Source organism: Aspergillus multicolor (assembly GCF_047715735.1).
Source record: "Aspergillus multicolor strain CBS 133.54 unplaced genomic scaffold BDW74scaffold_10, whole genome shotgun sequence".
Classification (NCBI taxonomy): domain Eukaryota; kingdom Fungi; phylum Ascomycota; class Eurotiomycetes; order Eurotiales; family Aspergillaceae; genus Aspergillus; species Aspergillus multicolor.
The window spans coordinates 463,404-490,749 of NW_027395961.1; the positions used below are offsets into that span (position 1 = coordinate 463,404).

The 27,346-nt window shown below is 51.1% G+C and overlaps 12 protein-coding genes across 12 annotated transcripts; 8 read left to right on the forward strand and 4 right to left on the reverse strand.

Annotated features, from left to right (window-relative positions):
• Window positions 1-7: 7 nt before the first annotated feature.
• On the forward strand, window positions 8-680 carry BDW74DRAFT_177560 (uncharacterized protein; the record flags this gene model as incomplete). Its single annotated transcript, XM_073728928.1, has 2 exons — window positions 8-172; window positions 288-680. The coding sequence occupies 2 exons, from the start codon at window positions 8-10 to the stop codon at window positions 678-680; spliced, it is 558 nt and encodes a 185-aa protein (XP_073584587.1).
• Window positions 681-813: 133 nt separating this feature from the next.
• On the forward strand, window positions 814-1,744 carry BDW74DRAFT_152178 (uncharacterized protein). The gene has a single exon (XM_073724316.1). It carries the CDS (start codon window positions 1,526-1,528, stop codon window positions 1,709-1,711), a length of 186 nt encoding a protein of 61 aa, XP_073584588.1. The 5' UTR covers window positions 814-1,525; the 3' UTR covers window positions 1,712-1,744.
• Window positions 1,745-1,874: 130 nt separating this feature from the next.
• Window positions 1,875-3,457, forward strand: BDW74DRAFT_152180 (C2H2-type zinc finger protein). Its single transcript, XM_073724317.1, has 2 exons — window positions 1,875-2,503; window positions 2,594-3,457. The coding sequence occupies exons 1-2, from the start codon at window positions 1,969-1,971 to the stop codon at window positions 3,190-3,192; spliced, it is 1,134 nt and encodes a 377-aa protein (XP_073584589.1). The 5' UTR covers window positions 1,875-1,968; the 3' UTR covers window positions 3,193-3,457.
• Window positions 3,458-3,487: 30 nt separating this feature from the next.
• On the reverse strand, window positions 3,488-9,276 carry BDW74DRAFT_152183 (chromatin-remodeling ATPase CHD1). Its single transcript, XM_073724318.1, has 3 exons — window positions 9,137-9,276; window positions 4,278-8,712; window positions 3,488-4,225 (listed from the first exon to the last, which is right to left on the reverse strand). The coding sequence occupies exons 1-3, from the start codon at window positions 9,141-9,143 to the stop codon at window positions 4,096-4,098; spliced, it is 4,572 nt and encodes a 1,523-aa protein (XP_073584590.1). The 5' UTR covers window positions 9,144-9,276; the 3' UTR covers window positions 3,488-4,095.
• A 730-nt stretch (window positions 9,277-10,006) lies between these two features.
• On the forward strand, window positions 10,007-12,179 carry BDW74DRAFT_13731 (uncharacterized protein). Its single transcript, XM_073722435.1, has 4 exons — window positions 10,007-10,465; window positions 10,514-10,675; window positions 10,728-10,824; window positions 10,878-12,179. Exons 1-4 carry the CDS (start codon window positions 10,300-10,302, stop codon window positions 11,971-11,973), a joined length of 1,521 nt encoding a protein of 506 aa, XP_073584591.1. The 5' UTR covers window positions 10,007-10,299; the 3' UTR covers window positions 11,974-12,179.
• Window positions 12,180-13,199: 1,020 nt separating this feature from the next.
• On the reverse strand, window positions 13,200-16,041 carry BDW74DRAFT_152187 (snoRNA-splicing protein PRP40). Its single transcript, XM_073724319.1, has 4 exons — window positions 15,823-16,041; window positions 15,600-15,763; window positions 14,494-15,544; window positions 13,200-14,443 (listed from the first exon to the last, which is right to left on the reverse strand). The coding sequence occupies exons 1-4, from the start codon at window positions 15,961-15,963 to the stop codon at window positions 13,367-13,369; spliced, it is 2,433 nt and encodes an 810-aa protein (XP_073584592.1). The 5' UTR covers window positions 15,964-16,041; the 3' UTR covers window positions 13,200-13,366.
• A 194-nt stretch (window positions 16,042-16,235) lies between these two features.
• BDW74DRAFT_177565 (TRAPP trafficking subunit Trs65 domain-containing protein) lies at window positions 16,236-18,137 on the forward strand (the record flags this gene model as incomplete). Its single annotated transcript, XM_073728929.1, has 4 exons — window positions 16,236-16,410; window positions 16,473-16,745; window positions 16,796-17,921; window positions 17,975-18,137. The coding sequence occupies 4 exons, from the start codon at window positions 16,236-16,238 to the stop codon at window positions 18,135-18,137; spliced, it is 1,737 nt and encodes a 578-aa protein (XP_073584593.1).
• Window positions 18,138-18,556: 419 nt separating this feature from the next.
• BDW74DRAFT_13865 (Mpv17/PMP22 family protein) lies at window positions 18,557-20,517 on the forward strand. The gene is made up of 5 exons (XM_073722469.1): window positions 18,557-18,915; window positions 19,052-19,168; window positions 19,412-19,748; window positions 19,795-19,961; window positions 20,016-20,517. Exons 1-5 carry the CDS (start codon window positions 18,850-18,852, stop codon window positions 20,085-20,087), a joined length of 759 nt encoding a protein of 252 aa, XP_073584594.1. The 5' UTR covers window positions 18,557-18,849; the 3' UTR covers window positions 20,088-20,517.
• A 430-nt stretch (window positions 20,518-20,947) lies between these two features.
• Window positions 20,948-22,323, forward strand: pgkA (phosphoglycerate kinase pgkA; the record flags this gene model as incomplete). Its single annotated transcript, XM_073726701.1, has 3 exons — window positions 20,948-21,013; window positions 21,069-21,495; window positions 21,551-22,323. 3 exons carry the CDS (start codon window positions 20,948-20,950, stop codon window positions 22,321-22,323), a joined length of 1,266 nt encoding a protein of 421 aa, XP_073584595.1.
• A 278-nt stretch (window positions 22,324-22,601) lies between these two features.
• BDW74DRAFT_13859 (uncharacterized protein) lies at window positions 22,602-22,960 on the reverse strand. The gene has a single exon (XM_073722468.1). The coding sequence runs from the start codon at window positions 22,902-22,904 to the stop codon at window positions 22,686-22,688; it is 219 nt and encodes a 72-aa protein (XP_073584596.1). The 5' UTR covers window positions 22,905-22,960; the 3' UTR covers window positions 22,602-22,685.
• Window positions 22,929-23,484, reverse strand: BDW74DRAFT_177568 (proteasome regulatory particle lid subunit SEM1; the record flags this gene model as incomplete). Its single annotated transcript, XM_073728930.1, has 2 exons — window positions 22,929-22,965; window positions 23,117-23,484. The coding sequence occupies 2 exons, from the start codon at window positions 23,482-23,484 to the stop codon at window positions 22,929-22,931; spliced, it is 405 nt and encodes a 134-aa protein (XP_073584597.1).
• Window positions 23,485-24,208: 724 nt separating this feature from the next.
• On the forward strand, window positions 24,209-27,239 carry BDW74DRAFT_152195 (TTC39/IML2 family protein). The gene is made up of 6 exons (XM_073724320.1): window positions 24,209-24,789; window positions 24,861-24,878; window positions 24,976-25,052; window positions 25,125-25,191; window positions 25,241-26,232; window positions 26,284-27,239. The coding sequence occupies exons 1-6, from the start codon at window positions 24,705-24,707 to the stop codon at window positions 27,103-27,105; spliced, it is 2,061 nt and encodes a 686-aa protein (XP_073584598.1). The 5' UTR covers window positions 24,209-24,704; the 3' UTR covers window positions 27,106-27,239.
• Window positions 27,240-27,346: the final 107 nt, after the last annotated feature.

Below are 27,346 nucleotides of genomic sequence, written 5' to 3' on the forward strand. Positions count from 1 at the left end.
CGTCACGATGGCACCACCACAAGCATTGACCACCCTAGTCCTAGGCTTCATCCTCATCGCCCCCTTGACCACCGCTCTACCCATCCCCTCTTCAGCAAGAGACACCAGTTGCAACACCCTGAACCCTGAAACGGGAAGGGCGATCACAGCCCGCTCTCCAAGCCCTGACCCAGTATGCCAAACCCACAGCTTACCCTACCCTACCTGCCACTTCCAATCTCTAATACATGCGTTTGATCTACGTGGGTTCTGCAACACATGCTAACCACTTCCCATCCCCGTTGCAGAGGATGATCCCCAGCCAGACGGACCTCATGGCAACGATCTTCGCGCAGCTTGGCATGGAGGAACTAGCGAAGCTGAACAAGTTGCACCCCGAGGAGGAGGATGGTAACGGTGCGACCATGGTAATCGATGATAGTCGTAGTACGACGCATACTGTTACGGAGCAGGATAATGCAGTGGATGGTGGGAAAGGGAAGACGCAGGATGAGCAGGCACAGGTTGAGCAGGGGAAAGACAAGAAGCAGGGAAAAGAGACGGAGAAGGGCAAGGATGCGAGTGGGGAGAATGCTGATACAGCGAAGGACCCCGAAGGGTTTATGGGTTCGCTTTTTGAAGCCCTGAGGAAGAAATTCCGGGAGGCGATCAATGGAAGTGATGAGGTCGAACTGGTGTAGTGGGAGCAGGCGATGCAGGTGATGGTCCCTTGAGTGGGTTGGTCTGTATGCTTGCTTGCTACTGTTGATCGGGTTGCCCTGATAGAGGTATTGAAGGAGCTTAGCGTTACGAGTGACGATTTTGTAGGTTATGGTTCATTTCATTGATTGTAGTTGGTGCATATATATTTGAGCAAATTGATAGCTGTTAGTTCGTGAGGCCGCAGGACTTCATAGCCGGCATCAAAGGCACTGAAGGCACCGGTTAGTGGAACGATAGGCTTAGCCTGCACTCATCAACTTCATCAAGTCATGCTGCAGGGGAAACTAGCCCACGCTGACGAGATAGTCTGAGTCAAAATAGAACTAGCCTCGCACTGCTAGGAATGGGGATATGAACCACCTCATGACAGGGTTGAGCCTTGCCGCCGGTAATCATGATCACATTGCGAGACGGAATAAAATACAGGGTCCAAACGCTTGTAGAACACACGTCCTGCAAGGCGCAGTAGGACCCTCGAGGGTCTGGGGCTCCTCCAGGCAGTTTATGCTATAGGGCGAAACACGGCCAACGTGAGGCCGATTGGGTATCTGTAAATGGCTGTCCGCAGACCCTGAGTCTGTCCGACCTGGTGACACAGAGTACGGCAGTTACGCAAGGAGACCCTCGCACGCCTAGCAGATATGATCTGATCAAGTGCTGGGCGGATCTGAGCGCGTCATCGGGGACAAGTTGCCCTAGTAAAGCCCGACGAGGTCACGTTTCCAGTTTCATCGCCGACATTTACGAGCAGAGGATGCTAGTGTGGCCGTTATATTCGAGTTGGTCCTATGAAAGCTGTCGCTACAGTTAGCCTTGTTTATCAATGGCTGTTAAGAGAGTGCCACGTCAAGGAAAGGTAGTCAATCAGGTCAAGTGTAGTAGGTCAACACACAATCTCACCAGAGTAAACCAGGAGATTGTCGGCATTGCAGAATTCTTGAAGGGATCATCATTGAAATTGGGTAGGTTTATGCAGGGATACGCATTGATCCACTTACTCGGTAGATAACTGTTGTTGCGGTCATCTGTATGATAATTCAGGAACTGCTAAGGAGCTGAAGAAGGGAAGCTCAGAGCTGAGAAAATAAAGTGTGGACAATAGCCTCATCACGTGCCGGGCTGTATACTCGACTCAGAAAGCCAGAGACGCCAGCATCACGTCAATCAGACCCTGGAGTCCCCCCAAAATCTGCTCACTGCCCTATTGCCCCCGCCCGCGACCCATTAATCTGCTTATTCCCCTGTCCACAAATCTCGCCGTTTCCAATGGCCGATTCACCTGGCTCCCCCCTCTCCTCCGTTGCCTCCGACGACATGTCGGACCGCGACGAGTCGAAGCAGGGTGTCTCAACCCCATCATCCAACATGCCTCCGTCAAAGCGACGCCGCACCGGCATGGCCTCTTGGGACCGTAACACGCCCGTGTCGACATCCTTTCAGGATGAGCTGCCTCCGCCTCCGTCCCCGTCGTCTTCCATATCGTCCGATACGTCCGGCGAAATTCCCAACTCGCCCACCACGCTGTCGCTCATCGGGGCAAACCAAGACGAGGACTACAGCGGGCTCTGCAGCGACCAGGTCACCGTGTGCAGGTGGGATGGATGCGATTTTAAAGACTTCGGGAACATGGACGACCTGGTCCAACACATCCACAACGAGCATGTCGGTAGCCGACAGAAGAAATACTCGTGCGAATGGTCCGACTGTACTCGGAAGGGCCAAACGCATGCAAGCGGTTATGCGCTACGTGCGCACATGAGAAGCCATACGAGAGAGAAGCCATTCTACTGCGCGCTGCCTGGTAAGTTTTCTTTTCTCGCCTTTGCCTGCCCCTGCCTTCTCCAGTTGTTCCGCGTAACAATAGTCAACACAATGCTCACGACCCGGCCAGAATGCGATCGCAGTTTCACTCGCTCCGACGCGCTCGCAAAGCACATGCGGACAGTCCACGAGACCGAAGCCCTGCGCCCGTCTGACCCCGTCCCCAAACGTCATGATAACTTCTCCGGCGGAACGCCGATCGGCACTCCAGGCTCCAAGCTCCAACGCATCAAACTGAAGCTATCGCACCCACCGCGTGACGATTCCGAGCAATACAGCGAAAGCATCAACGAGGACACAACCGGCGCCGAGGAGGTCGACGAGTTCGAGGTCCCGGAGTTCGGCCCCGACAGTGGCTTTGACGACCACGAGCTCGAGATGAACCCACACCAGTTATGGAGGCTTCTCCGACGACAAATTCACTGGGCAGAGCAGGAGGGCGCAGGTCTGAAAAGCGACTGGGATAAAATCCAACCGAAGAGGAAACAGGCGTGGAAGGAGAAGGAGGCTATATTCGATGATTTGATGACTGCAGAGGTCCGGCTTCTCACCATCATAAGGGATTCGGAGAGCCATACTGCGCCGGGGCATGTTGGTCCAGTAAATGGTGTGTCTGCGAGTGTGCAACAACCCATAGCGACCGCCGGTTATGATTCTATCCCGCCGTGAGCCCGTACCTCGTGTTCGCCTTGCTTCATTTCTGCCTCTCCTTCTTCTCCCTCAAACAGGGACTGTACTAGCTAGCGACTTTTACCCATGTTCTCTTCCCATCCATCTTCTCATATGTATCAAAATGTGGGCTCACTGGCGGCTTATCTCCGACGCGTTTTTATCTATTGTTCACTCTCCTGGCCTTAGACCATTATATCTCACATTCAAGCCCACAGCAGATCTTACATACCCTAATACAAAACTTACAAAGCATTACGATACATAAGAGCTTACACGCATCTCGAGTCCTGAACATATCTCATCTTGTATTATCAGATAGTTAATCCTGTCAGGTCAGGTAGGTAGGTAGCCAGCCACCCCACAACTTCATACGTTCATGGATGGTATAACATACGCAGGCTTAGACGACAGGGGAATAAAGAGAAAGGGAGTCTAACAACATTTCAACATATCACCCAGAATGGATAGTGGTAGGATACATAAATGCCCGCAAACAGTCTCAGACCTCCAACGCCAACGCCAGCGCAGATGGGAAGGGGTTCGTTCGGATCTAGATAGGTGTAGTGGAGGAAGTAGGGGGGTATGTAGAGGTAGCGCTGAATAATGATAAGGATGAAGATGTAGAAGAAATACAGCTGAACCTGAACCCGAGCCCGGTTCGTTCCAAACAAATGGTAATAAGGAGACAAAGAGCCAAAAGAGATAAAGAAAAAACAGGAGATGACTCATGCAACATCGTATCAAGACCACTGCGAGGAAATGATGTTCAGAGTTCCCTGTGGTGGACCACACCAGACGCCGTCGCCATGCTTTCCCAAGTATGCATAATGAGAACAATAAGAGTAAAAAGTGTTTGAACAAATTCGGAAACAAGCGCTTTTTGCTGCAGTTGAAGAGCCTTTAGTCTCCGTTGGAGGGAGCTTGAGCTGCAGCCGATTTCTTGTGAATATCAATCAGTTTGTGATACATCTCCATGAGTTTGGCTCCCCCGGCATCTTTGTTGGGCCAGTAATTGACGGAGACATAGTGCCTGTTCATGATGTTAGAGGGCGTCTTGAGGTAATATACTGCAGTCAACATACCATAAACGAGTTTCGAGGGAGGAGAGAGAACCGGAATTCTCTCCCCGCAGGTTGCTGTTGATAAAGTCACCAATCTTGTTGAGCAGACGTCGGAGCTCAGAAGCGCGCTCTGTCTTGTTCGGGAAATTATCTTTGGTGACATCCGCGACCTTCTTGAGCTCATCACGGATGGGCTTGAAGAAGCGGCGTGACATGTCCTCCTTGCTCGCTGAGTGGCCATTCTCGCTGTTTTTTCGACGGCGGACATCTTCACTCGACGCGTCGGACGGTCTATGGCGGCGCTCGTTTTCGTGTATGGAGCGGGCACGGGAATCGCGATTTGGGGTATGGTGCCGTTCCATGCTGTCTCGGCCACCGTGAGTATGAGACCGATGCCGAGTTCGTTCTTGCTCGCGGTGACCCTTGCGTTGAAGTGACGGGGCGGGAGATGCCGACACACTTGCGCTTGCGTGTGGCCGAGAAGTGCTCTTTCGCGCATTGCGATGATGGTTCTCCACCGCCCGCTTGGCTGTAGTACTAGAGCCATTACTGGCCTTGTCTCGGAGGATGGAGAGGAGGTAATCAGCTCTCCGAACAAGGTGGACAGCGCCAGGAGACTTCGTGGATTTGTCTTCTCCATTCAGTCGCTCCGTCTTACGCTCAACTCGGTGTTCTTCAAGGAAAAATTTGTCTCCCAAGGCTAAGTCAGGGTCGTCCCGGATCTGCGCCCAGGCACCATACCCGTGGCGAGAGATACCGACGCAGAGCATTCCGTCTTCCCGGGCTCCCCATGGACATGAATAATCGGGTGCTTTCGTAGCTTCTGGAACACGGAAGCTCCTAAAGTCAGGAACCGCATGCAGTGCTTCCTTTAGCACACGCATCTCTGCCGGGCGCTCGACGATGGTATACGCATTGAGACGTTTAACACCGTGGAGATCGAACAAAACCGCTTTTCTCTCCTTTTTAGTAAGAACCTTGCCAGCATTCTCAAGAGCCTCCATTCGTTGCACGTCCTCTTTAACCAGCGCCGCCGCTTTGTCAGTTATCTCACGCAGTGCGGCTTTGACAGTGTCCCTATCACGTTCCGCCAGGCGGGCTTCGCGGATAACCTCCTCTTCTCGGTCGTCAATATTACCATAACGTAAATAGGACCGGAGAAGGTGACGATACTCCTTCTCCACAAGTGGACGCTTTGGATCAGCTCTCACACTGGGTTCCGAGTCGTCGCCATCATCATCGTTCATGCTGACCTGTACCCGAGCTTGTCGCTTGGCTTTTCTTTCAGCGCGGGTATCTCTTTCTTCACCAGCAGCATTCCGCTTGCGCGGTCGATTCTGCTCGATAACATCTGCGAGGTACCTTTCGTCCGCTTTCTTCTTTTCCTCCGCCTTGATCTCCTCGAGTTGCTCCTTGGGGATGATATCGTCCCAGGTAAGATCGTCAACCTTAATGTCAACATAGTCAAATGCTTTGAGGAATTCTTCGCCACCGTCGGCTTGAATGCCCTCAGCTTGCTCCGTCTGGTGTAACTCAGCATTTGCGAGTACTGAGTCAATGTCAAGCTGCTCCAGCTTCGCCTGATTGCCGGTTTGCTCGAACATTCTCTGACCACGGCGCTTGAGAATTCGAGAAATGTCATCAGTGGAATTCGGCTCGCCAAGAGTGATGCCACCTCGTGCCATTTTGTTCTGAATCTCGGAAGCTTCCTTGTCGGTGACGCCTCGCTGGATAGTGATGAACTCGAGGAGAAGCTTGTTACGTGCTCGCTCAATCACCTCTTCTTCAACGGTATCTTTGGAGACCAAACGATACACGCTGACAGGCCTCGTTTGACCGATACGGTGCGCTCTTGCCATTGCCTGAAGATCAGCTTGAGGATTCCAATCGGAGTCGAACAGGACAACGGTATCGGCAGTCATAAGGTTGATTCCGAGACCACCGGCTCGTGTGGATAGGATAAATGCAAAATCACTGCTATCCGGAGCATTGTAGTGCTCAATAGCAAGGCGACGCGACGCTGAAGGGATTGTGCCGTCAAGGCGTTGGTAAGTGTAACCGCGGAACTCCATGTAGTCTCCCAAAATGTCAAGCATTTTCACCATTTGGCTGAAGATCAGAACACGGTGCCCATCTCGCTTCAGTTTGGCGAGAAGTTGATCGAGAAGCATCATCTTTCCGCTGCTTGTGATCATGGCTCGCAGCACGTCTTCCCGACGAGTGCTTCCTTCAAGGATCTTGGCTTCCGCATTCGGGAACATGAAGGGATGGTTACTTGCTTTTTTCAGCTCCATCATGATGTTGAGGAGCGATTGCTTTTGGCCCTTCGTGCCTTCGTTCAAGGCAGCGTAATTCTTAGTGAGGATGTTCTTGTAGTACTCCAACTGGACATCAGAAAGCTCGACGCGAATAATTTTCTCTGTCTTGGGGGGAAGATCAGACTCGACTTTGGACTTCGTCCGTCGCAGCATGAAAGGCGAGATGGCCTTGGTCAACTGGGCCAGTTTCTCCGAGGCTGCCTCAGAGTTCAAGTCCATGTCAGCATCGACAGTGATCAAGCCAGGATTCAGAAAATCCAAGAGAGCGGAAAGCTCGGCTAGGTTATTCTGAATCGGGGTACCGGTTATGAGGAGGCGGGCGGGGGAGTTGAATTCCCGAAGCTTGATATAGAGCTGAGAGTCCCGGTTTTTCAGCCGGTGAGCCTCGTCTACCGCCATAAATTGCCAGTTGAACTGGCTGAGGAAGGTCGAGTCCACCAAAACATACTCGTAGGTGGTCAAGAGCACATTGAATTTGGGTCGCCGAGGATTGCCGTCCACCATAAGTTCATGTTCTTTGAGGACGTTCCGAGAAGCTTCGTTTCCGTTATAAACGATGTAGTTGAGGTCGGGAGACCAATTGTCAAACGTCTCTGCCCAGGACGGCATAGTAGACAAGGGAACGACGACCACAAAGGGACCCTGCTGATTTCGGACATGGCGCAGCCAACTGATGAAAGCAACCGTTTGTACTGTTTTCCCCAACCCCATTTCATCTGCCAGGACGACGTTGCGATTCTTTACCCAGTTGAATGCCATAAAGTTGACACCTTTCACTTGGAACTCCTTGAGCTGCCCATTGTGTAAGAAGCTTGGTGTCCCCTTGATTGGTTCGAACGGTTTGCGAGAGCTGGGCTGTGACTCCTTCTTATCTGACACGGGCGGTCGCGAAGATCGATCTAGGAAACGGTCTATCTCGCGTTGAGCGATGTTACTAACCAACTCTTCACTCTCCCATGTACAAGAATCATAGAACAGGCGCTTCCATTTCACCAGGTATTCGGTGCCATCTTCCCCGTCGCGCATTCCAATTACTCGCTCCACAATCTTGTGATCCTCGATGGCATCAACATCTCTTTCGCGATCGAGGTTCCATTTCTCGCGATCCTCTGGGGGGACACCTTCGTCGTAATTCAAGCGAAGGTCTTCGGCGAGAACCTTCCGGACGTAATTATCAAGCCGGCGGGTACTCCGACAGTTGGCCAAGCTTTCTGTCGTCTCCCACGTTGCGTGATAATGAGACTTTTCTTGCCATTTTATATAGAACTCGAACTGATGACGATCAACATCAGGGTCACTCGGATCGACACTCTCCTTGGGACGATGGTTGAGCACAACGTCTATAGCTGGTCGGTCGTCATCCACGGTGTTTACCCAGTAGTTTGGTGTTAAATCGTCTACATCATCCTCAAACATTGAGTCATCGTCATCTTCATTATAGTTCGAAACCTTAGCAGCATTTCGCGTCGAGAAGCGAACCTCGGCATGGGAAGGAACGTTGTTCGCGGAGGCTTGAAGTAGTCGCCGACGTTTCGCCTTGCTCGCACGAGCACGACTACCACCATACTCATCGCTATCCGAGTCGTCAGAGTACGTTGATTGTGTTGCAGACCGTGAGGGGAGTTTGGACGACAGATGTGAGGCGGCAGGCCGCCGACGCTTAGAACGAGGTGCCACGTCATCGGAGTCGGAGTCTGAGGAGGAATCAGCGATCTGACGCGTCGTGCGAGCTCGACCACTACGACGAAGACCGTATAGATCAGGATTCTGTCGAATGAGGTCCGCATCATCAACAGACGGCGATTTGCGCTTCGTGCCCCGTGAGGGTTCAGGGGAGGAAGAATTTTCAGCATCGGACGGGCTACTAGCTTTTACGCTGTTTTCCATCCCATACTCATCATCTTCTCCCTCTGCGTCAGGAGAATCGCCATTGTACGAATCGTCCGCGGGATCGGCGGAGGAGGGGGACTCGGAGACAGCGTCATCTTCGGGGGATTGGGGGACAGGACCCTCATGGTCGTCTGCTTCCAGCTCATTGTGGAATCTGGCAGCATCGGTAACGGGGGACACCGAATACCCGTTGACGAAGGCACTTGTGACCCCGGGTTCGGAGGTAGATGGGATCACCATGCTAGTTGCTATGGATCGTGAAAGACATCAGCATTGTGACTCGAGACAGGCTCGGGGAGAGTTGGAAGGCACAGAGGATTGTAGAGCAGCGTTATGCGACCCAGATCATCATGATTTGAAGCTATAAACCCGGGAGAATAGGACAGGAGATGAAAGTATGATGCATTGACATGATTTTGATGATGGGTTAAATGAGACGCGACGGAACGGGCACAGTAAAAACCCTGCAATTGCAGGAGGGAGGACAGGAGTGAAACTAGATTCAGTAAGAGAAACAGAGGCTAATTTCGACTTGAAAGAATCTAGAAGACCCTGAGTCCAAGAAACGTGAAGATATCATTGATTCTTAGGTGGGTCGAGGCAGTAGAGATGTACTCAGGCGGCAGCACCAGGACACGTCGAAGATCACAACAAGAGAAATTAATTACTTACAATCCATAGCTTGGTGACCCCGGATCACCGCAAAACAAGGAAAAGAATTGTGAAAAAATAGAAAAGAAAGGTGGGGGAAGGGGAGGGGGTGGATGGGATGAGACGGTGGAGAGCAGCAAAGGAATGATGGGAGGCCGCTGAGAATATGATGAGGGAGTGTTAGAGGGAAGAGTTGGACGTCGGGCTGGGGGGACGGGCGAGTCACAGCGAAGGGATTGGCTGCCGGCCTGAGCCTTCAGGCTGCCACTTCTCATCAAGCCTTGTTTGGCTTAGCGGACTTCCAAGCGAGTCCATTCCTGGACTAGCGGCGGCAACCTGTCACGTGTGGTACGGCGCGGATCAACGTCTTTTCCGTCGCAGCTTCCAAGGCCGTTCCTTGGTCCAATCAGTCAACGGGGAAATAATAGGTTTAACAGCCTTAGGCATTAATCAGTGCCCACAATCAGGCCTGGCATAGATTTCTGTCTCGAGAGCCCCTCCTCGTTGAATCTACGCAACGTCTCCCTATTCTTGATCCTGGTGGTTGCTGCGCGGATATCTGGTATCGTCTGCTTTAGGCCCGTACCCTTGTCGCGAATAGGCCCTGCCCCGGTGATCCAACTTGCGCTTTTGCTTTCTCTATTCTCTTGGTTCCAGGCCTAATCATATTGTTCTGGTTCCTCGCGTCTTCAATTCCTCCCAAACACCATGTCTGACAAACTTACTCGGTATGAGCGCCTTACTTCACATGGCTTCGCAGCTAACATTATGTTCTCCAGTATTGCTATTGTCAGCACTGACAAAGTGAGTCTTCAGTACCCCGCTAATTATGTGTGAACGTCATATACTCATTTCAACGCGTCCGACAGTGCAAACCCAAGGTGAGCGGAAATTCAACCTAGATCAACAGCGCTACTTGATCACTGACTCGACTACCCGTGCACTAGAAATGTCGTCAAGAATGTAAAAAGTCCTGTCCCGTCGTCCGTACCGGAAAACTTTGCATTGAAGTCACCCCCGAGTCCAAGATTGCTTTCATCTCCGAGCGCCTCTGTATCGGTTGCGGTATCTGCCCAAAGAAATGCCCTTTCGGTGCCATCCATATCATCAACCTGCCTACCAACTTGGAAAGCCAGGTCACACACCGTTACTCCGCCAACAGCTTTAAACTGCATCGCCTTCCTATGCCCCGTCCTGGTCAGGTTCTTGGTCTTGTTGGAACAAACGGTATCGGAAAGAGTACAGCTTTGAAGATTCTCTCTGGAAAACTGAAGCCCAACCTTGGTCGCTATGATAACCCGCCGGACTGGGAGGAAATTCTGAGATATTTCCGTGGTTCCGAATTGCAGAGTAGGTTATTCCTTCTGTTTGGATGACACCTGCATCTGACATTAGCAGACTATTTCACAAAGGTGCTGGAGGATGATCTGAAGGCCGTCGTCAAGCCTCAGTACGTCGATCAGATTCCACGAGCCGTAAAGGGCCCTACCAAGAATGTCGGAGACCTCATCAAGGCCCGCGCTCAACTCGGCAACATGGAGGAGACCCTCGACAACCTAGGTACGAAGATTGTCTGCCGGGCTCGTTAACCAACACTAATGTCACAAAATAGAACTCAGACAGGTCCAGAACCGTGACATTGACCATCTTTCTGGTGGAGAGCTCCAGCGATTCGCCATTGGTCTCGTCTGCGTTCAGAAAGCTGATGTGTAAGTGCCTGGTCTTTTAAGGGGCGATATTCGATCTCTAACGCTTTAATCAGCTACATGTTCGACGAGCCGTCCTCTTACCTCGATGTTAAGCAGCGTCTCGCCGCTGCCCGCTCTATCCGTGACCTCCTGCGTCCTGATGACTACGTCATTGTTGTCGAGCACGATTTGTCCGTCCTCGATTATCTTTCCGATTTCATCTGCGTGCTTTACGGTAAGCCTGCGGTTTACGGTGTCGTTACCCTGCCTTCTTCGGTGCGTGAAGGTATCAACATCTTCCTGGACGGACACATCCCAACCGAGAACTTGCGATTCCGTGAGGATTCTCTCACTTTCCGTCTCGCTGAAGCCGGAGACGACTTTGTCATTGACAAAAACCGTGCGTTCAAGTATCCGAGCATGGAGAAGACGCTTGGAAACTTCCACTTGAAGATCGACGCTGGTGACTTCACTGATTCTGAAATCGTCGTCATGATGGGAGAGAATGGAACCGGAAAGACCACTTTCTGCAGAATGCTTGCGGGTGCCGAGAAGCCTGACGGCAACGTCCAGATCCCTCGCATGAACATTAGCATGAAGCCTCAGAAAATCACCCCCAAGTTTCAAGGAACCGTTCGCCAACTCTTCTTCAAGAAGATCAAGGCTGCCTTCTTGTCGCCTCAATTCCAGACCGACGTCTACAAGCCCCTCAAGATTGATGACTTCATTGACCAGGAAGTCCAGAACCTGTCTGGTGGTGAATTGCAACGTGTCGCCATTGTCTTGGCTCTCGGAATGCCTGCGGACATCTACCTTATTGACGAGCCTAGTGCCTACCTCGACTCCGAGCAGCGTATCGTGGCCGCCAAGGTCATCAAGCGTTTCATCATGCACACCAAGAAGACCGCCTTCATTGTCGAGCACGATTTCATCATGGCCACCTATCTTGCCGACCGCGTCATTGTGTTCGATGGTAAGCCGTCTGTTGACGCGCACGCGAACACTCCTGAGTCTCTGGTCACCGGATGCAACAGCTTCTTGAGGAGCCTCGATGTCACCTTCCGTCGTGACCCCAACAGCTACCGCCCTCGTATCAACAAGTACAACAGTCAGATGGATCAGGAGCAGAAGCTGGCTGGTAACTTCGTAAGTGTTCCTCTACATTTTTGACTCTGTGCTGTGCTAATATACTCGCTGTAGTACTTCTTAGAAGAAGAGAAATGAAGAGGGCATCCCAGAGAGACATGATCGTGTGCCTCACAGACGTGATGGACGCGACTCCTACCAGCGACACCATCACCCTCGTCGCAGGTTCAGGAGAATCCTTAGAATAGGGGCGTTTTTCGGCGTTACCGAGGCATCAGCGAGTCAGCCACAGCGACGTCCCCGGGGCGGTGTTGAGCTTTTCGGCGATGCGGAGGGAATGTCCAAGGAGGAGGATGATGAAGAGGGCGAGGCCTCGGTGACAAGCATAGTTCAACTCGAAGCAGTAAGTGGTTCTTGATTGATTATCGGAACTAGATTCTGCCCGCTTCGACTCGACTCCGGGATCATCTTCATCCAGGCAAAGTCTAACCGTCGCTCATTGCGCATCGTCGTCAACTCTTCTATCCGCCCCTCCGCAAATGCCTACATTTCCAAGTAGAGGCACTTTTATAGTCCGATTCTGGCGGGGACTGAGTATATGGTAGTTTTCTTGTTCATATTCTATGTTTGGTTCTTTTTTCATTCTTTCCATGGGCAACGGTTTTCTTTTACTTTTTCTGGTTGGCATGATACCGCTGGAGTTGTTGAGCTTGTTACAAAAGTTCCGAGGTTTTCCCGACTATGACTGCGCAGGATCATACTGCCATGAAGATGTTGATTGCTAGAATGAAGTACATCGTAGATCTTACTATCATGTATCCTACCATATCTTGTCAGATTGAATGACGTTGTAGTATTGAAGATCTTGCGTCATCACTAACCTAGGACTAGTAGTTTGAATATATAAATCGAACAACTTCGCTAGTCAACACGGGTATGTGATGATAGCTGGCAAATCAAGGGTATCATACATAATCACATTAACAAGAGCCACCGTTTTACGAGGTATAGTATTATAATATGCATAGATAAACAGCCACCTACGATTCCTACTTAGGGTCATCATTCAGAGCTTCAAGCTCTAGCCACGGAAGACATACCCCGTCGTTCAGACAGTGCGTAATGTCTTGTTTATATATGGTGACCCTCTCGCCCCTTCTTCTTTTATACTTCCTTGTTAAACCCAGAAGCCCAGATAGGGGACGATGGGCCTAGATGCACATGGGAATAGAATTAATACATCTTCCCATTTGCTTCTCCCCAGGAAAAGACAACCACCTACTTCTTGAGAATTTGATTGCTGACATCACTCAATGGAAGCTTATAGCAGTGGTTTGCAGTAAGAACAGTACCAGCATGCAAGCCTTAACATAATTATAAATAAGATAGATCACAGGCTGAAGCAGCCCTGCAGCTATACAATAGATTTCCCCACCGAAGCTGACATAAACTACATTATCCTATATGCAAGCAACATCTAGTCCTCCTCGATCTCCCCCTCCTCACTGCCAGAATGCACAGCCTTTTCCTCCTTTGCTTCTTCAGCCGCAGCATCCGCGGTGGAAGCAGCAGCACCTGAAGTAGGCGTGCGCTCCCTGCGCTCCCTATCTTTCCTGCCCTCCCGATCACGGCTATCGCGTCGGTACCGCTTCGTGGAGCGACTCGCCACGCTTTCCGCATCGCTGTCGCGCCTCCGTCGCCGGTCATTGCTTACAGTGACGCTAGCCGTGCTCCGAGAGTCACCGCCGTAGTCGAGCTCGTCGCGGCTACCGCGCGGATCACCACGGGTGCGGTAAAGGCGTTCGCGCTCTTCTTCGCGGTCGCGGCGCTCGCGGTCGTAGTGGCTAAGTGAGCGGGTGCTTCGCTCCCGATCGCGCTCGCGGTCACGACGGTCACGGTCTCGGTCCCGATCTCGGTCTCGCTCGTCCCATCTTTCGCGGACTGGGGAGAGCCCGCTCGCGGCTTTGCGGTAGGAGCGCTCGCGGTCGGCCTGGGCTTTGCGGCGGTCGGCTTCGTAGGCGTCTGGTTCAGGGGTGCGGCTTTGCCGGCTGGAGGGGCCGCGCCGCTCGCCTCTGTAGCTGCGATGTTCGCGGCTGCGATCACGATCACGCTCACGGTCGCGATCGCGATCGCGGTCATGGTGATGGTCTCGGCGGCTGCCGCGGTCCCTATCACGGTCCCGCTCGACATCTTCCTCTTTCTCCCTGAGACGGCGGATGACCTTGTCGAAGGCGATTTGGCGGAGTTCATCGGTCTCAAGGGCCTTGTATTCGTCGTACTTTTCAAGTGTGGGCTTGACCTTCTCCCATGTGTCCGTGGAACGGAGGGGAGGATCTATACGCTTTAGGCGGGAGCGCAGAGCATCGATGGCGCGTCTTTGATGGCGGTCTGCTGCGTGCTTCTCTTCCTCATTTCTACGCAGAGCCTTCTCCTGAATACGTTGGAAGATGACCTGGAGGATATCCGGATCAATTTTGGATGTCCGGCGATCGGATGACACGACGGAGCTGAACTCCTCAAAGGTAGTTTTAGAGGTGACGTCGAATCGGTTGTCCTGAAAGTTGTTAGCATACTTATCACAATCGATATCTCGGGTACACTCACATCAAGGACATCCAAGACATCGTTACGAGGTCCACGCAGAGACCGCTCTTCCTCCTCGATCACATCCCAGAAAAGATCCAAAGGAGAGGAGCCTGAGTTTCCAAGAATGCCAAGGTACCGCGGGTCTTCACGAATTGTAGGGTAGATCTTAGACCATTTGGTGCCAGCTTTGATGGCACCCTTGGATCTCAGCTCTTTGAGCAAGTCAACAAACTGTTCACGAGCATGTCTTTCCTTTCTGGCCTTAGCGGCCTTCTGCTGCTGACGTGCATCGTTAAAGGCGCGCTCTAGAGATTTGATATGGTTCTCAAATGCAGTCAAAATATCTGATTTGCTGAGAGCTTTAAACTTATCCTCGTTTTGAACCCTTTCGTTCGACTGGATGATGGCTTGTGCCTCCGACCACCGAGTGTAAGGCTCAAGGTCTAAAGACTTGAGGATAGCTACTAATTCGTCCATGGCGGCTTTGCGCGCAGAAGCTTCTTTTTCGGCGTGCTCCTTCTTGAGTTCCAGAATATACTCTTCGAAGAGCTGTCGCCGTTCGTTTTCATCGTTGGTCGACCTGAAGATGGTTTCGCCTTCAATGATCGGCCGGATGGTCTTCCAGCGGGTGTAGTGTTTGATATCAGGGTGACGTTTCAACATAGTATTGAAATCTGCTCTGAGCTTAGCGAATCTCTCTTTCGCTCGGTCTTTTTCCTGCAAGCGAACCTCGACCGCATATTTCTCAAACGCAGCCTTGCGGTCCCTAGGGTCTTTGAGAGCGCGGTACTGAGGATCCTTGATGGTTTCGCGCATTGTTTGCTCCCAGGTCCAGTCAGGCTGGACATTGTGACGCTTCAGCATCTTCAAGAATGCCCCCTCTGCTTCTTCGAGCGATCCATAGTCCGGTTCCTGTGTTGTTCCTAGCATTGAACCAGCCGCAATGCCGTTGACATCACCAGCACTAAAGCCTCCACGATTGTCGTTATACCCTCGATCATAGTCATCGCGGTCACGCGGTTGGTACGATGTTAATGAACTCACTCCGCCGGCAACGAAAGTCGGACCTCTATAGACAACTTGATTAGCACGATTTGATGATAATGGATATATCCAGAACTTACGCAGCAGGAGCAGCAGGAGCAGCAGGCGCAGCTTGAGCCTGAGCCAGCGCGTTCTTGTAGACTTCCGGCATTTCCCATGTACTTTGCTTGGTTTCGGAGTTGGACCAGTACTTCCGTCCACCTTCTGCAGTGTATTCCTTCCATGGCTGGTTGGCCAATGCCCGCTATATAACAAAGTAGTGTCAGTAGGTGCAGAGCACGCGCGCAACGATACAATACTGACCTCTACAGGTGTCATCAGTTCGACGGGCTTTGTCCATTGTGTTGCTTTTGTCTGGACGTTGTAGTAGTAAGCGCGTCCCTCGGGAGTGCGAGCCTCCTGCCACAGCGCAGCAGGCCCGGTAGGCGCATTAATTGAATTCATTTTGGCACCTTGACGAGAACTTTCCAAGGCCCACGTCGTTGCGGCTTGTGATCTCGTCCGATGAGGTTCGGGGAAAATTAGATCGTCGCGAGAAGCTTCCCCGACCGGGTGTTTGTCATGTTTGCATGCTTCCCATTTCCGACACCGCGGTCAAGGGTCTGGATTCCGTAATGACACTGCTATTTAAATAAATGGTTAGAACAGTATATGCTCTTTCAGGGCACTATCTCTGATCACGGACTAGAAGTGGGCAAGCGACTGTCGCTCCCGCTATGCAAAGCCCCGATGTTCCTGGGGAGTTCCTGAGGCATGCTGTTCTAGACACAGTTGTTCCCCATGCTTCAAACATCGATCTAGAAGCGGCTTTGACATCTGCGCTCGAAGAGGGCGCAGACGACTTACCCTCAGTTCTATCATACATACCTCAGAGGTCTGTGCTGTTTTTCGGTAAGCTGGGATCCTATATCCTCGCCGAGCTTTGTCTCTTACTCATATGCAGCTTGCTATAGATGAGTTCTGCACTCCTCGCATTGTTCTAAGACTCGCCAATTGCTCTCAGAGTAGCCTTAAAACCCATCTTCAGAACCTCGAAGTACGAATCGATGCCTTTGCTATCGACCCTGCGGAGGCAGTTGCGGAGAATCCAACACCGACTCGGGATCTGATCTTCTCAGGGGCTGTGGACACACAAGCCGATCCTCTCGTCGTTGTCAACGAATTTGAAGGTGAAACAGGAGAAGGAAACCATGTATACGTTATCTGGAACGTCGAGACTTTCCTTAGTAAGATGGCAGCCCCTCTGTTCCGGGTGGGACTAATCATGGCTATATAGAGCGCCCCCGTATTCGCATTCAACACCCCTCCGTGATCTTCATTGCCTCCGCTAGTCTTAACCCGTCAGATAATCGACAGCAAGACTCTCGCGAAGACGTATACCTACCGTCCTTGGTCCCCGCATCGACCAACGTCCTGCAACCTCTCGCGACAGATCCAGCATTCGATCAGAAAGAACCATTCCTTCCAGCCTCTAGGCTTTTGCGAGTGGTACCAGCGAAATACAGCGAGGATCCTATTTATAATGTCCTACAAGAATCTGGTCATCCAACGCGGATAGTGCCCGCTGCAAGTGCAAGGATACGTTATTCCAGGTTGAATTCGTTTAGCGGACGACCAACGACGATCGCAAGCCTTGATTTCGAAGTCACACCGTTCTTAAACTGCCAAGTGATATTTGATAAAGCAGAGCTGCGGTTATCGGACGGATCGATCGAACTTTTGACCGACGGACCTGGTCTAGTCCCACCCGTTACATGCCATCCACGGGATGATGTGACTCTCATATACAAACTGACTCCGGAGTATGGGCCGGACTCGAGAGATTCAACTACGGTTTCTGTGAGTACGTTGGACATATCCCTGGAAGCAATCATCAAAGTTGCGGAAAATTGCAATCCTCGGATAATGATGCAATGGACAACGAATATCGATTTCTCAATGGCGCTAAATCCAAACTTTGGTGCACCAAGTCAGGCTCTACAGCGGACTAATCGCCCTACAAGTCTCTCGACGTTAACGAATCAAGCTGGCACTGCTCTTGGAGGAGCTCAGACAAACCGAACCTCTCTTAGAGAAAGGGCTTACTCTGCCACCGATATGGGTGTGACTATGTCCTTTTCAGGTCCACCAAGCGTGGTAGTAGGAAAGCCCTTCTCCTGGAACGTGTTCATTGTGAATCGCTCAGCTGCACCCCGCAAATTCGCCATGGTTGCTATTCCCCGGCGCAAGGTGGCGAACGCTAGAGGGCACGTGGCACGCCCATCCTCGTCGTCGATGACGAACCGCCGCAGCGATCAGGTGGCTGAAGCAGTGACGGACGACAACATCGTCCATGCCATGCAGAAGAGCGTGGCTGGACAGGAGGCGGACCTCGTCAGTCTGAGTACAGACGTTCGAGTTGGGTAAGTGTTCGAGAGATATTCCTCAATGGGCAGAGCTGACTTGTGTTTCTTAGGCCATTGTTACCTGGTACTTGTTTTGCGACTGAACTGAAGTTCCTTCCTCTTGCGGTTGGCTCTTTACGACTGGAATCAGTGCGTCTAATTGATGTAAATACCAACGAAACAACTGATATTAGGGACCTCCCTGATATCCTGTCTTTGGGACAGAATGTATAGCTTCATAACAAAGCTAAAAATGCGATGCCCATAGAAGAATTAGGCTGTATATCATAGACCTTCAAAGACAATCTCAGCGTAGTAATGAGATAGATGAATTGAGATTACATGCATTTACTCCTCTAGTACTGTGTTCGTCGACTCGACGACCGAACGGAGGTCTGAGCAGTAGACTTTAATCGAAATTATTTGAATGCTTCGCCAGTCAGCCTATCCTGAAACGAGATCGACGATGGTGAGAAAATAGCTAGCAGGATGAATCAATCAAAGACTCCGGGGTAAAACCCATGTCAAACCCCTAGCGCACCAAGGGTGGTAGGGCTAAGCCGCCTAAGCGCCCGCGGCGTCCAGGGTGCGGATCATGGGCTGCACTAAAGTTCAAGGTGGGAGGGGTCGTTCGAGAGAAGTCTCGACCAGATAGATAGTCTTCCAAACCAAACTCACCATCTTCTCTATCTACTGTTTAACTATCAAAAAAAGACCTTTGATCGACCTTATCCTTACTATATTCTGCCGTTCTTCTATCGTCACTCTGGACCCAGGCGGACTAGGTCCCTTCAAGGCATCCACTTTGACGCTCCAGCCCCCCGTCACATCACTGCTCTTGTTGAACTCCCTTTGCGTCATACTGTCGCTGACCGGTTCACGACCTCGCCTTCGCTCCTCTCCTCCACACTTATATTATTAGCCTCTTCCTCCAAATACTTTCACAATGCTTTTTACAACTCGCCGCAGAGTCTTGGATGGGTTGAACAGGAGATATATCTACGGTCGCTTGGTAGGTCGTGTGCCTCGGTCTCCGTCTTGCTGGCTTCTTTGATCGCCCTTTTTCTTTCCCTCTCCCTTGCGTCACGGACCTACGCGGACCTGCCTCTGAGCAGCTGTACTGATGTGCTTTTGCTTTCTCTATATAGCCTCTACTTCATACTATCATATTTCTAATCGAGATGGCGGCGACTGCGCGGTTGGCGGCTAAATTCAACTCCTACTATGCGGAGAAACCAGTCCTTACGACTATGGTTACCAACGCGGTAAGCTCCCATGGACTTGCGAGGGAACATGAGCACATGCCTCATTGAAGACACATCGCTTGCGATTCGTACTGGCGGGCAAGTGCCATTGGCTTCCAGGTAGCTCGGGAGACGGGGATGCATATATACCTGAATTGGATCGATGGAAGTACAGGCGCAAGCAATGTGTCTGAAATGATGGCTGTGCTGCAATGTCAACTCGCGGTCTCGTATTTCGACAATGAATGGCTGACAGTATACCAGGTCCTTGGTGGAGTAGCGGATACGGTGGCTCAGTTGATCACAGCTTTTAGAGCACGAACTGGTGTGCACCGTGGTGACGATTTCATCTCGATTGAGATTCATGATTTGGACAAGGAAAAGCCGCCCGCTGTGGGAGAATTGGGCCATGCGAAACACACGCCGCCCCCCTTCGACTTTGAACGACTGGTTCGCTTCATGTCGTACGGTTTTTTCATGGCTCCAATCCAATTCCAGTGGTTTGGCTTCCTTTCGAGAACTTTCCCTCTCGCTAAGAAGAACCCGACATTCTCTGCGTTGAAGCGAGTGGCGTGCGACCAACTTCTATTCGCTCCTTTCGGTATGCATACCGAGTCAATGATGAGAGCGTGGCTAATGGCATATAGGATTGGTCTGCTTTTTCTCTTACATGACGATTGCTGAGGGTGGTGGTAGACGCGCCTTGACTCGCAAACTCCAGGACGTTTACATCCCTACTCTCAAGGCCAACTTTGTCCTCTGGCCTGCGGTCCAGGTTCTCAACTTCCGAGTTGTTCCCATCCAATTCCAAATCGTGAGTTTATACTATACACCCCCAATGTCTTGCTTTTGTTAACTTTATTTGTAGCCCTTCGTCTCTTCGGTTGGTATCGCTTGGACTGCATACCTTTCCCTTACAAACTCTGCCGAGGAAGAATAAACGAGTCGAGTATGCTCAAACAGACTCTTTAGCTGTTTACTATGCTGTAAACTCTAAAGTGACAGTTTTCATAGCTGGTGTTCTGCCAAATTGGCGTGATCTTACTGCAACCTGGCCACCTTTCGTGGAATATGGCTGCAGGTCTCGTCCTGGTCGATTTCCTTGGCTACGGTTTAAAGGGCATCACTGGTTGGTGCTAATGTGGCCGGCTCATCACATTACGGTTTCCTTCCGGTTTCCTGATGTCTTTCGTTGCCTTACCTTTTCTTGTTTTGTTGAATGCTTATAGGCGTTGTAAATCTGGATTGGATCATGTTATGTTGAACGGTGTTCAGGCGCGTGTAGAGCCATTTCATGGTTCAGACAAGGTTGTTAATAAGTACAGATAAAGCTTGAAGTTATTATGTCGCAGGACAGTCCTACATACCTTCTCGACACTTAACTCAAGCGCCCCGCCATGCGTAGGGCGGGGGGATTCAGGCCTTGAGGACGAAAATGGGACGGCAATATATACCCCGTAGCTTCAAGGGGGAACGGAGAGCAATCGCATCCGAGGTTATTAACCATGCGCAGGCTCAATGTTCTCCCGAGTCCCCTGAAGCAGTGAAGCCCGAAGCATTCCGTCGCGAAATGACATCAGTAGCCCGACTACCGCCGAGCCCGCACTCCCTCACCGGCAGCCCCACCAAATTGTGCAAAGCAAATGGCAGCTCTGCGATTCTGGATACCCCGCCACTCACCGTGACACGATTTCAGCATTTTCAAGGTGGTCTAGTGTCCTGACGGGCTTTATTTATCTTCGGTCTGTCCCCGCTCGCTGTTCCTGGTCCTTCATCACTCCCCATACAGCTTCAGCAACAATGTCTCTCACCAGCAAGCTTTCCATCACCGATGTGGATCTTAAGGACAAGCGCGTCCTGATCCGAGTACGTCAAGCCGATAAAGCTCCTGATTGACCCCTCTAACGCCGATTGTGACCAGGTTGACTTCAACGTCCCCCTCGACAAGACAGACAACACCACCATCACCAACCCTCAGCGTATCGTTGGTGCTCTCCCCACCATCAAGTATGCTATTGAGAACGGCGCCAAGGCCGTCATTCTCATGTCCCACCTCGGCCGTCCGGATGGCAAGAAGAACCCTAAGTATAGCCTGAAGCCCGTTGTGCCTAAGCTCAAGGAGCTGCTCGGCCGCGACGTCATCTTCACCGATGACTGCGTTGGCAAGGAGGTTGAGGAGACCGTCAATAACGCCTCCGGTGGTCAGGTCATCCTGCTCGAGAACCTGCGCTTCCACGCCGAGGAGGAGGGAAGCTCTAAGGATGAGTCTGGCAACAAGGTCAAGGCCGACAAGGAGGCGGTTGCGGAGTTCCGTAAGGGACTGACTGCTCTGGGTGACATCTACATCAGTGAGTGAACCTAGGTGTCGGGCTCTACTCAAGTCAGTTGTTAATGTCCATCTAGACGATGCCTTCGGTACCGCCCACCGCGGCCACAGCTCCATGGTCGGTGTCGACCTCCCCCAGAAGGCCTCCGGTTTCCTCGTCAAGAAGGAGCTTGAGTACTTCGCCAAGGCCCTCGAGGAGCCCCAGCGCCCCTTCCTCGCCATCCTGGGTGGCTCCAAGGTCTCCGACAAAATCCAGCTGATCGACAACCTCCTCCCCAAGGTTAACAGCCTCATCATCACCGGTGGTATGGCTTTCACCTTCAAGAAGACCCTCGAGAACGTCAAGATTGGAAACTCTCTCTTCGACGAAGCCGGCAGCAAGATCGTCGGTAACATCATCGAGAAGGCCAAGAAGCACAACGTCAAGGTTGTTCTCCCTGTCGACTATGTCACCGCCGACAAGTTCGACGCCAAGGCGAACACCGGTTATGCTACCGACGAGCAGGGCATCCCCGACGGCTACATGGGTCTGGATGTTGGCAAGAAGAGTGTCGAGCTCTACAAGCAGACCATTGCCGAATCCAAGACCATCCTGTGGAACGGTCCCCCTGGTGTCTTTGAGCTGGAGCCATTTGCCGAGGCTACCAAGGCTACTCTTGACGCTGCTGTTTCGGCTGTCAAGAACGGCGCTACCGTCATCATTGGTGGTGGTGACACTGCTACCGTTGCTGCTAAGTACGGTGCCGAGGACAAGATCAGCCACGTCTCCACTGGCGGTGGTGCCTCGCTCGAACTGCTCGAGGGCAAGGAACTGCCTGGTGTCGCTGCTCTGTCTGAGAAAAGTAAGTAAATAATTGTCTGAAGGGAGCAGCCTTTCTTTAGACCGACACGATCTACACCTTCCCGGGAGAGAAGGTGACTTTTGAGATGAATGTAATGTACCATGACTTTTAAATAATAAGCATTATTCAATTTACGTCCGATGCTATGTATGAAGAGTTCTAATTCTAAACTGTGCTACAGCTACGGGCCCCAGATTATGAGCATAATGACTGCCCATAAAGCTGTTTGCGGACGTTGCCGCCGATATCGCAGTATAGATTTCGTGATAATAGATCTAGGACGACCATGTACTTCGCAGCTTCGTCTATAGTTGGTTGACATCTTCCGAGATGAAACTAGGACATGCAATAGCGTTACAAACCCATACGTCTATCTCGATGATAACCAAGTATCCCATAAACCATGATGATCGTGATTGACTAACCAATTGACGTTGCTTTTGGGGTCAAGTTGAGAGTAGCATAGCGTAAGCAGTTTCTGCATCAGGTTGAACAACTCCGTACGAGGCCTCAAGAGGTATGTATATGTGAGAGTAGGAGACAAGGTTATCATGTAGTATTTATTTATTAAGCTTATTGTTATTGTCATTTCGGATTCTCTATCGCCCGCGCATTAGGACGAGGAGGCGTCGACTTTCTTGAGTTCTTCCCTGTGATGAGAAAGGCTGGTTAGTTACGATACTCGATGGGGACCCTGCGGAGCACATGGTCATCGTCCGAGCAGAGGGATTTCTCGGCGACAAAGACGGCGATGGAAAGGGGATAGGAGAGGAGAAGGTAAGAGAGAGATAAAGAACGCACTTCAACTGTTTCGAGAAGTCCTCGGCCGCGTCATCGTCATCCCAGCTCTCCTCCCAAAGGTGAACGTTATTCCCGTTTGCGGTCGCCTGCTCGGTCTCGTTCTCTGGCCAGTCTGTGGCGAGAAGATATGTTAGCATTTTGTTCTTGTATGATGTATCTGCGCGATACATTGCTATCGACGCCTGGGGCGGGGAGATGATTTTGAGGAAAGAGAAAGAAAGATCTGTGCCAGAAGCACGGGCAGAGCTCTCACCATCAACAGGAAAGTCCTCGAACTCATCGTCTTCCTCAAGGACAGTAGGCTTTTGTTGTTGGGGCTGTTGCGAAGCTTCCTGCTGCTTAGTGTCTTGGGATTGCGTGTTTGACATTGTGGCGGTGGGTGTGTGGTGGCTGTTAGAATGAGGAGGAAGTGAGTTTGCGATCTGATAAGACTCTTCAATGAATATGAGTCTAGATTGAGGTGTAGGTAGGTGGAGAGGTAGGTTATAAGCTGGAGTTGGAGGAGGTGAATGCTGTGCGGAGAAGAAGCTGACTGTTGAGGTCCAGGTCCCAATCCCGCTCCGGAGTTGCCTTGCTGGGATTGGGCTGTCACATGGCTTGCCAAGACTTGCTTGATATTGGGCAGTATCCTCTGAGGACCCTGAGCGACAACATCAGACTGACAACGAAGACTTGTAGCATGAATGTTTGCTTTCTCTTGAAAGTTAATGGAGAGTTTTGTTGATGCACATTTTCATTGAAGGATAGCCATACAGTAAGCAAATCCTACCTCGTCATACCTACGGACGTGGTTCAATTATACTCCGTACTTTCTTTTTCTATGCGCCTTTTACAACTTCGATTTAAAAATTGACTATGACCTAGATTTTCCAGTCTGGCCCTGATTAGATTCACCTTAATTCGATGCTAGTGGTACACTGGTAACTCTGTAGCTGAAACTGAAGGAAACTGTGTATATTACTTCGTATGATGTCACTCTGAATCTTGTTCCGCCGAGAGTGCAGCGGTCAGCATCGGCAGAATCCGTATACAAGTGAGGCAGCACGAGGCTGTCGGGCTGAGTTGGAGGCTCTGAATCGTTGGACAAGAGCTGCCTCAAATTGCCGGAGAATTTCTAGCACCCCCGCATTCCGATAGAGTCATCCCTGAATCCGCCTTATCATCTCAGATTTCTTGATTTATGCAGCAATCAGCTCGCGATCAGAAGCTGAACGATGCTCCGCCTCCCCGGTGGACCACGGCTAGACTTGTCCCATTTGATCGCTTCTGCTGCTGCTTAGCGCGAACCGACGCTCGCTACGGGTGTTACTACGTCTTATAAGTGTATCATATCGTCAGCCTTTCGCTCCGTCGCCGTTTTTCATTTCCTATTTATGCTTGCCGTGGCCCAGGGCTGATGCTCCCGCAACCTCTCCGGCGCATTCTTAGACAGTGATCTTGTTGGGATTCGGTCATTACGTCCGTTCGTTTGGGACTTCGGACCGTCCGGCCCGGTATCTAGGTTTTTTTGGCGTTTGAATAAACGGTCATCGCTACAACTTGCTCGCCCTCTGATCATTTTTCTCGCGATTTGCGGCTGTCCTGAAATATGTTTGGCGGCTGGTTTGGGGGCAAAAAGCCTAGTCCGAATGGATCTACGCATTCGCTAAATGCTTCGTCAGAATTGCAGGACTGTGAGTGACGTCGTCCGCATACGCATATCTATCCCTGAACGTTGCATGCTGATACTCATCATGTGCGGCAGTGGAGGATGCGATCAAAGGTACGCGAAGGCCTATCAGTGTTCTCGACTTATGGATCGTCATCCAGGTAAACTCCCAAGGCTGACGAGCGCTAATCTTTCCGCATTCGGCTCACAGCTGCCGAGTTGATCCTTAACGATGATGTTGATGGTGCTGAAGAGGGCCTTGCCGGACGAGACTCAGCTTTCCACCTGGTACGGTCCTCATTATTGAGCCCTTGAATTAGGGTACCGGCTGGATGCAACTGACATGGCTATCTTCTCTAGCTAGGAAGGGCTGTGGTGATGTTCATTAGGGCAACTCTCGGTTTTGAACAAGATGTTATGCGCCAAGGTTTGAACCAATCTGCCCAGCTTCAGTCACACAAACTCATGGTATGCAGCGGCGGATCGACTTAACGAGGCCGAAAACAGAGCATACCAGGACCAACAACGCATCAAAAACAAAGCACAGTCCCCAGATATCTATCATTCAGAGATCTATGCGCCCGGTACCGAGTTCATCCTCATTCAGGCAATGGCGCAACTTATGGGCGCTGTTGTTTGTGTACTCAACGAAAGCCTTACTGAAAGTATAAAGGGCTTCTATAAGCTGAGAAAGGCTTATTTTGCACTGGACGCCATCTTGAAGATGGAGGAGAAGTTCATGCAAACAAGGCAGGCTGGTACTGCAAAAACTACTTCTTCAACCTCTTCACTAAAGGGAGCAGAAGCTTCTACAAAGTCTGTGGACGTTTGCGAAGACATTTCCAATCTTAGCCTGGCCGAAACTGCCAATGGCCCGGATTCGAGCAGCACGAGCACATCAGAAGTGATCAATCACGATCCAGAATCTGATATCTTCAAAAACCAGATCGACGTTTTTGTGCACTCTGGAGCCAACTTTTGCTACGGAGTTCTTCTTCTGCTCATCTCCATGATCCCACCCGCATTCCATCGGCTCCTCAGCATCGTCGGATTCCATGGAGACAAAGAGCGCGGTCTAAGACTACTTTGGCAAGCAAGCAAGTTTCACAACTTGCTAGGTGCCATCGCGGCCCTATCCCTTCTTGGATATTATAACGCGTTTGTCCGTTACTGCGATATCATGCCTGATGCCGTTCCTGGTAAGGATGGAGACATTCAAGGCTACCCTCAAGAGAGGCTCGAGGCTCTTCTAGCACGGATGAGGGATAGATTTCCCAAGAGTCAGCTTTGGCTTCTTGAGGAGTCTCGCATGAACGGTGCCAACCGCCGGCTTGATGTGGCACTCGAACTTCTATGCACCAAAGAAAAGAGTCCCTTAAAGCAGGTTGAGGGACTCAAGATTTTTGAGAAGAGTCTGAACGCACTGTACATCCACAAGTATGAGCTGTGTTCTGAAGCGTTCGTTGAGGTTTGTTCCTAAAATCCCTGTCTAAATATTGCCCTGCTAAGAACTATGTAGTGTGCCGATATCAATTCTTGGTCTCGTGCGTTATATTACTACATCGCAGGAACCTGCCACATCAGCTTGTACCGAGAGTTCGCTGTGACTGACCCGAAGAAGGCAAAAGAACATGCGGACACTGCGATCAAATTGCTGCAAGAAGCTCCCCAATATGCGGGAACGAAGAAGTTCATGGCGCGACAGTTGCCATTCGATGTCTTTGTCGTTCGCAAGATCGCCAAGTGGGAGGCTCGAGCCAAGGAGTGGAATATACCGTTTATAGATGCCGTGGGAGTTGATCCAGTAGAGGAGATGATCTTCCTGTGGAACGGACATAGTCGGATGACACAAGAGCAGCTCGAAGAATCACTAAAGAGGCTGGCATGGTCTGAAAGCGACCAGAACAAAACGTGGTCTCGTGAGGGACCAGAAGAGAAGGGAATCTATCAGCTCCTACGTGCAGCTGTGCTGCGCTCGATGTGGCGCCATGACGAAGCAAAGAAGATTCTTCAAACCTCAGTCTTCAATCTCGATCGCTCAGTATTCAAGGGACGCCACAAGGACGATTGGGTGCACCCAGTTGCCCATTTCGAGATGGCGGCAAACCTATGGATGGAGCGTCCGACATACATTGCTCAGCATGGCGGGCCAACCGCAGAGGGTGCCAAAGAGAACCCAGAGAAGTTTGAGAAGGAGAGAGTACGGGAATGCAAGGAGAACCTGCAAAAGGCCGCTCGCTGGGAGAGTTACGAGCAGGAAGCTCGCTTTGGGCTAAAGGTGACGGCTGCACTCGAGGCTGTCACCAAGTGGGAGAGTCAGCACTCGACCAAGCTCGAGTGAGAGCTGTGTATATAACAAGACGCATTATGCTAGGCGGTACATTTTGTTCATAGCAATTGATAGACTGAAGTTCATAGAACTTAAGAGCCTATTTGGATATTTATCCCAAGCGGTGCATCCTGGTTCTTTCCTAACCACTTTTTCCTTCCAGAAGAGGTACGCCTATCAACAACAGCAGCCCCATTGTCTTTACTGGACAAATGTCGACGCCTACATTACTGATGCAATGATGACCACTTGC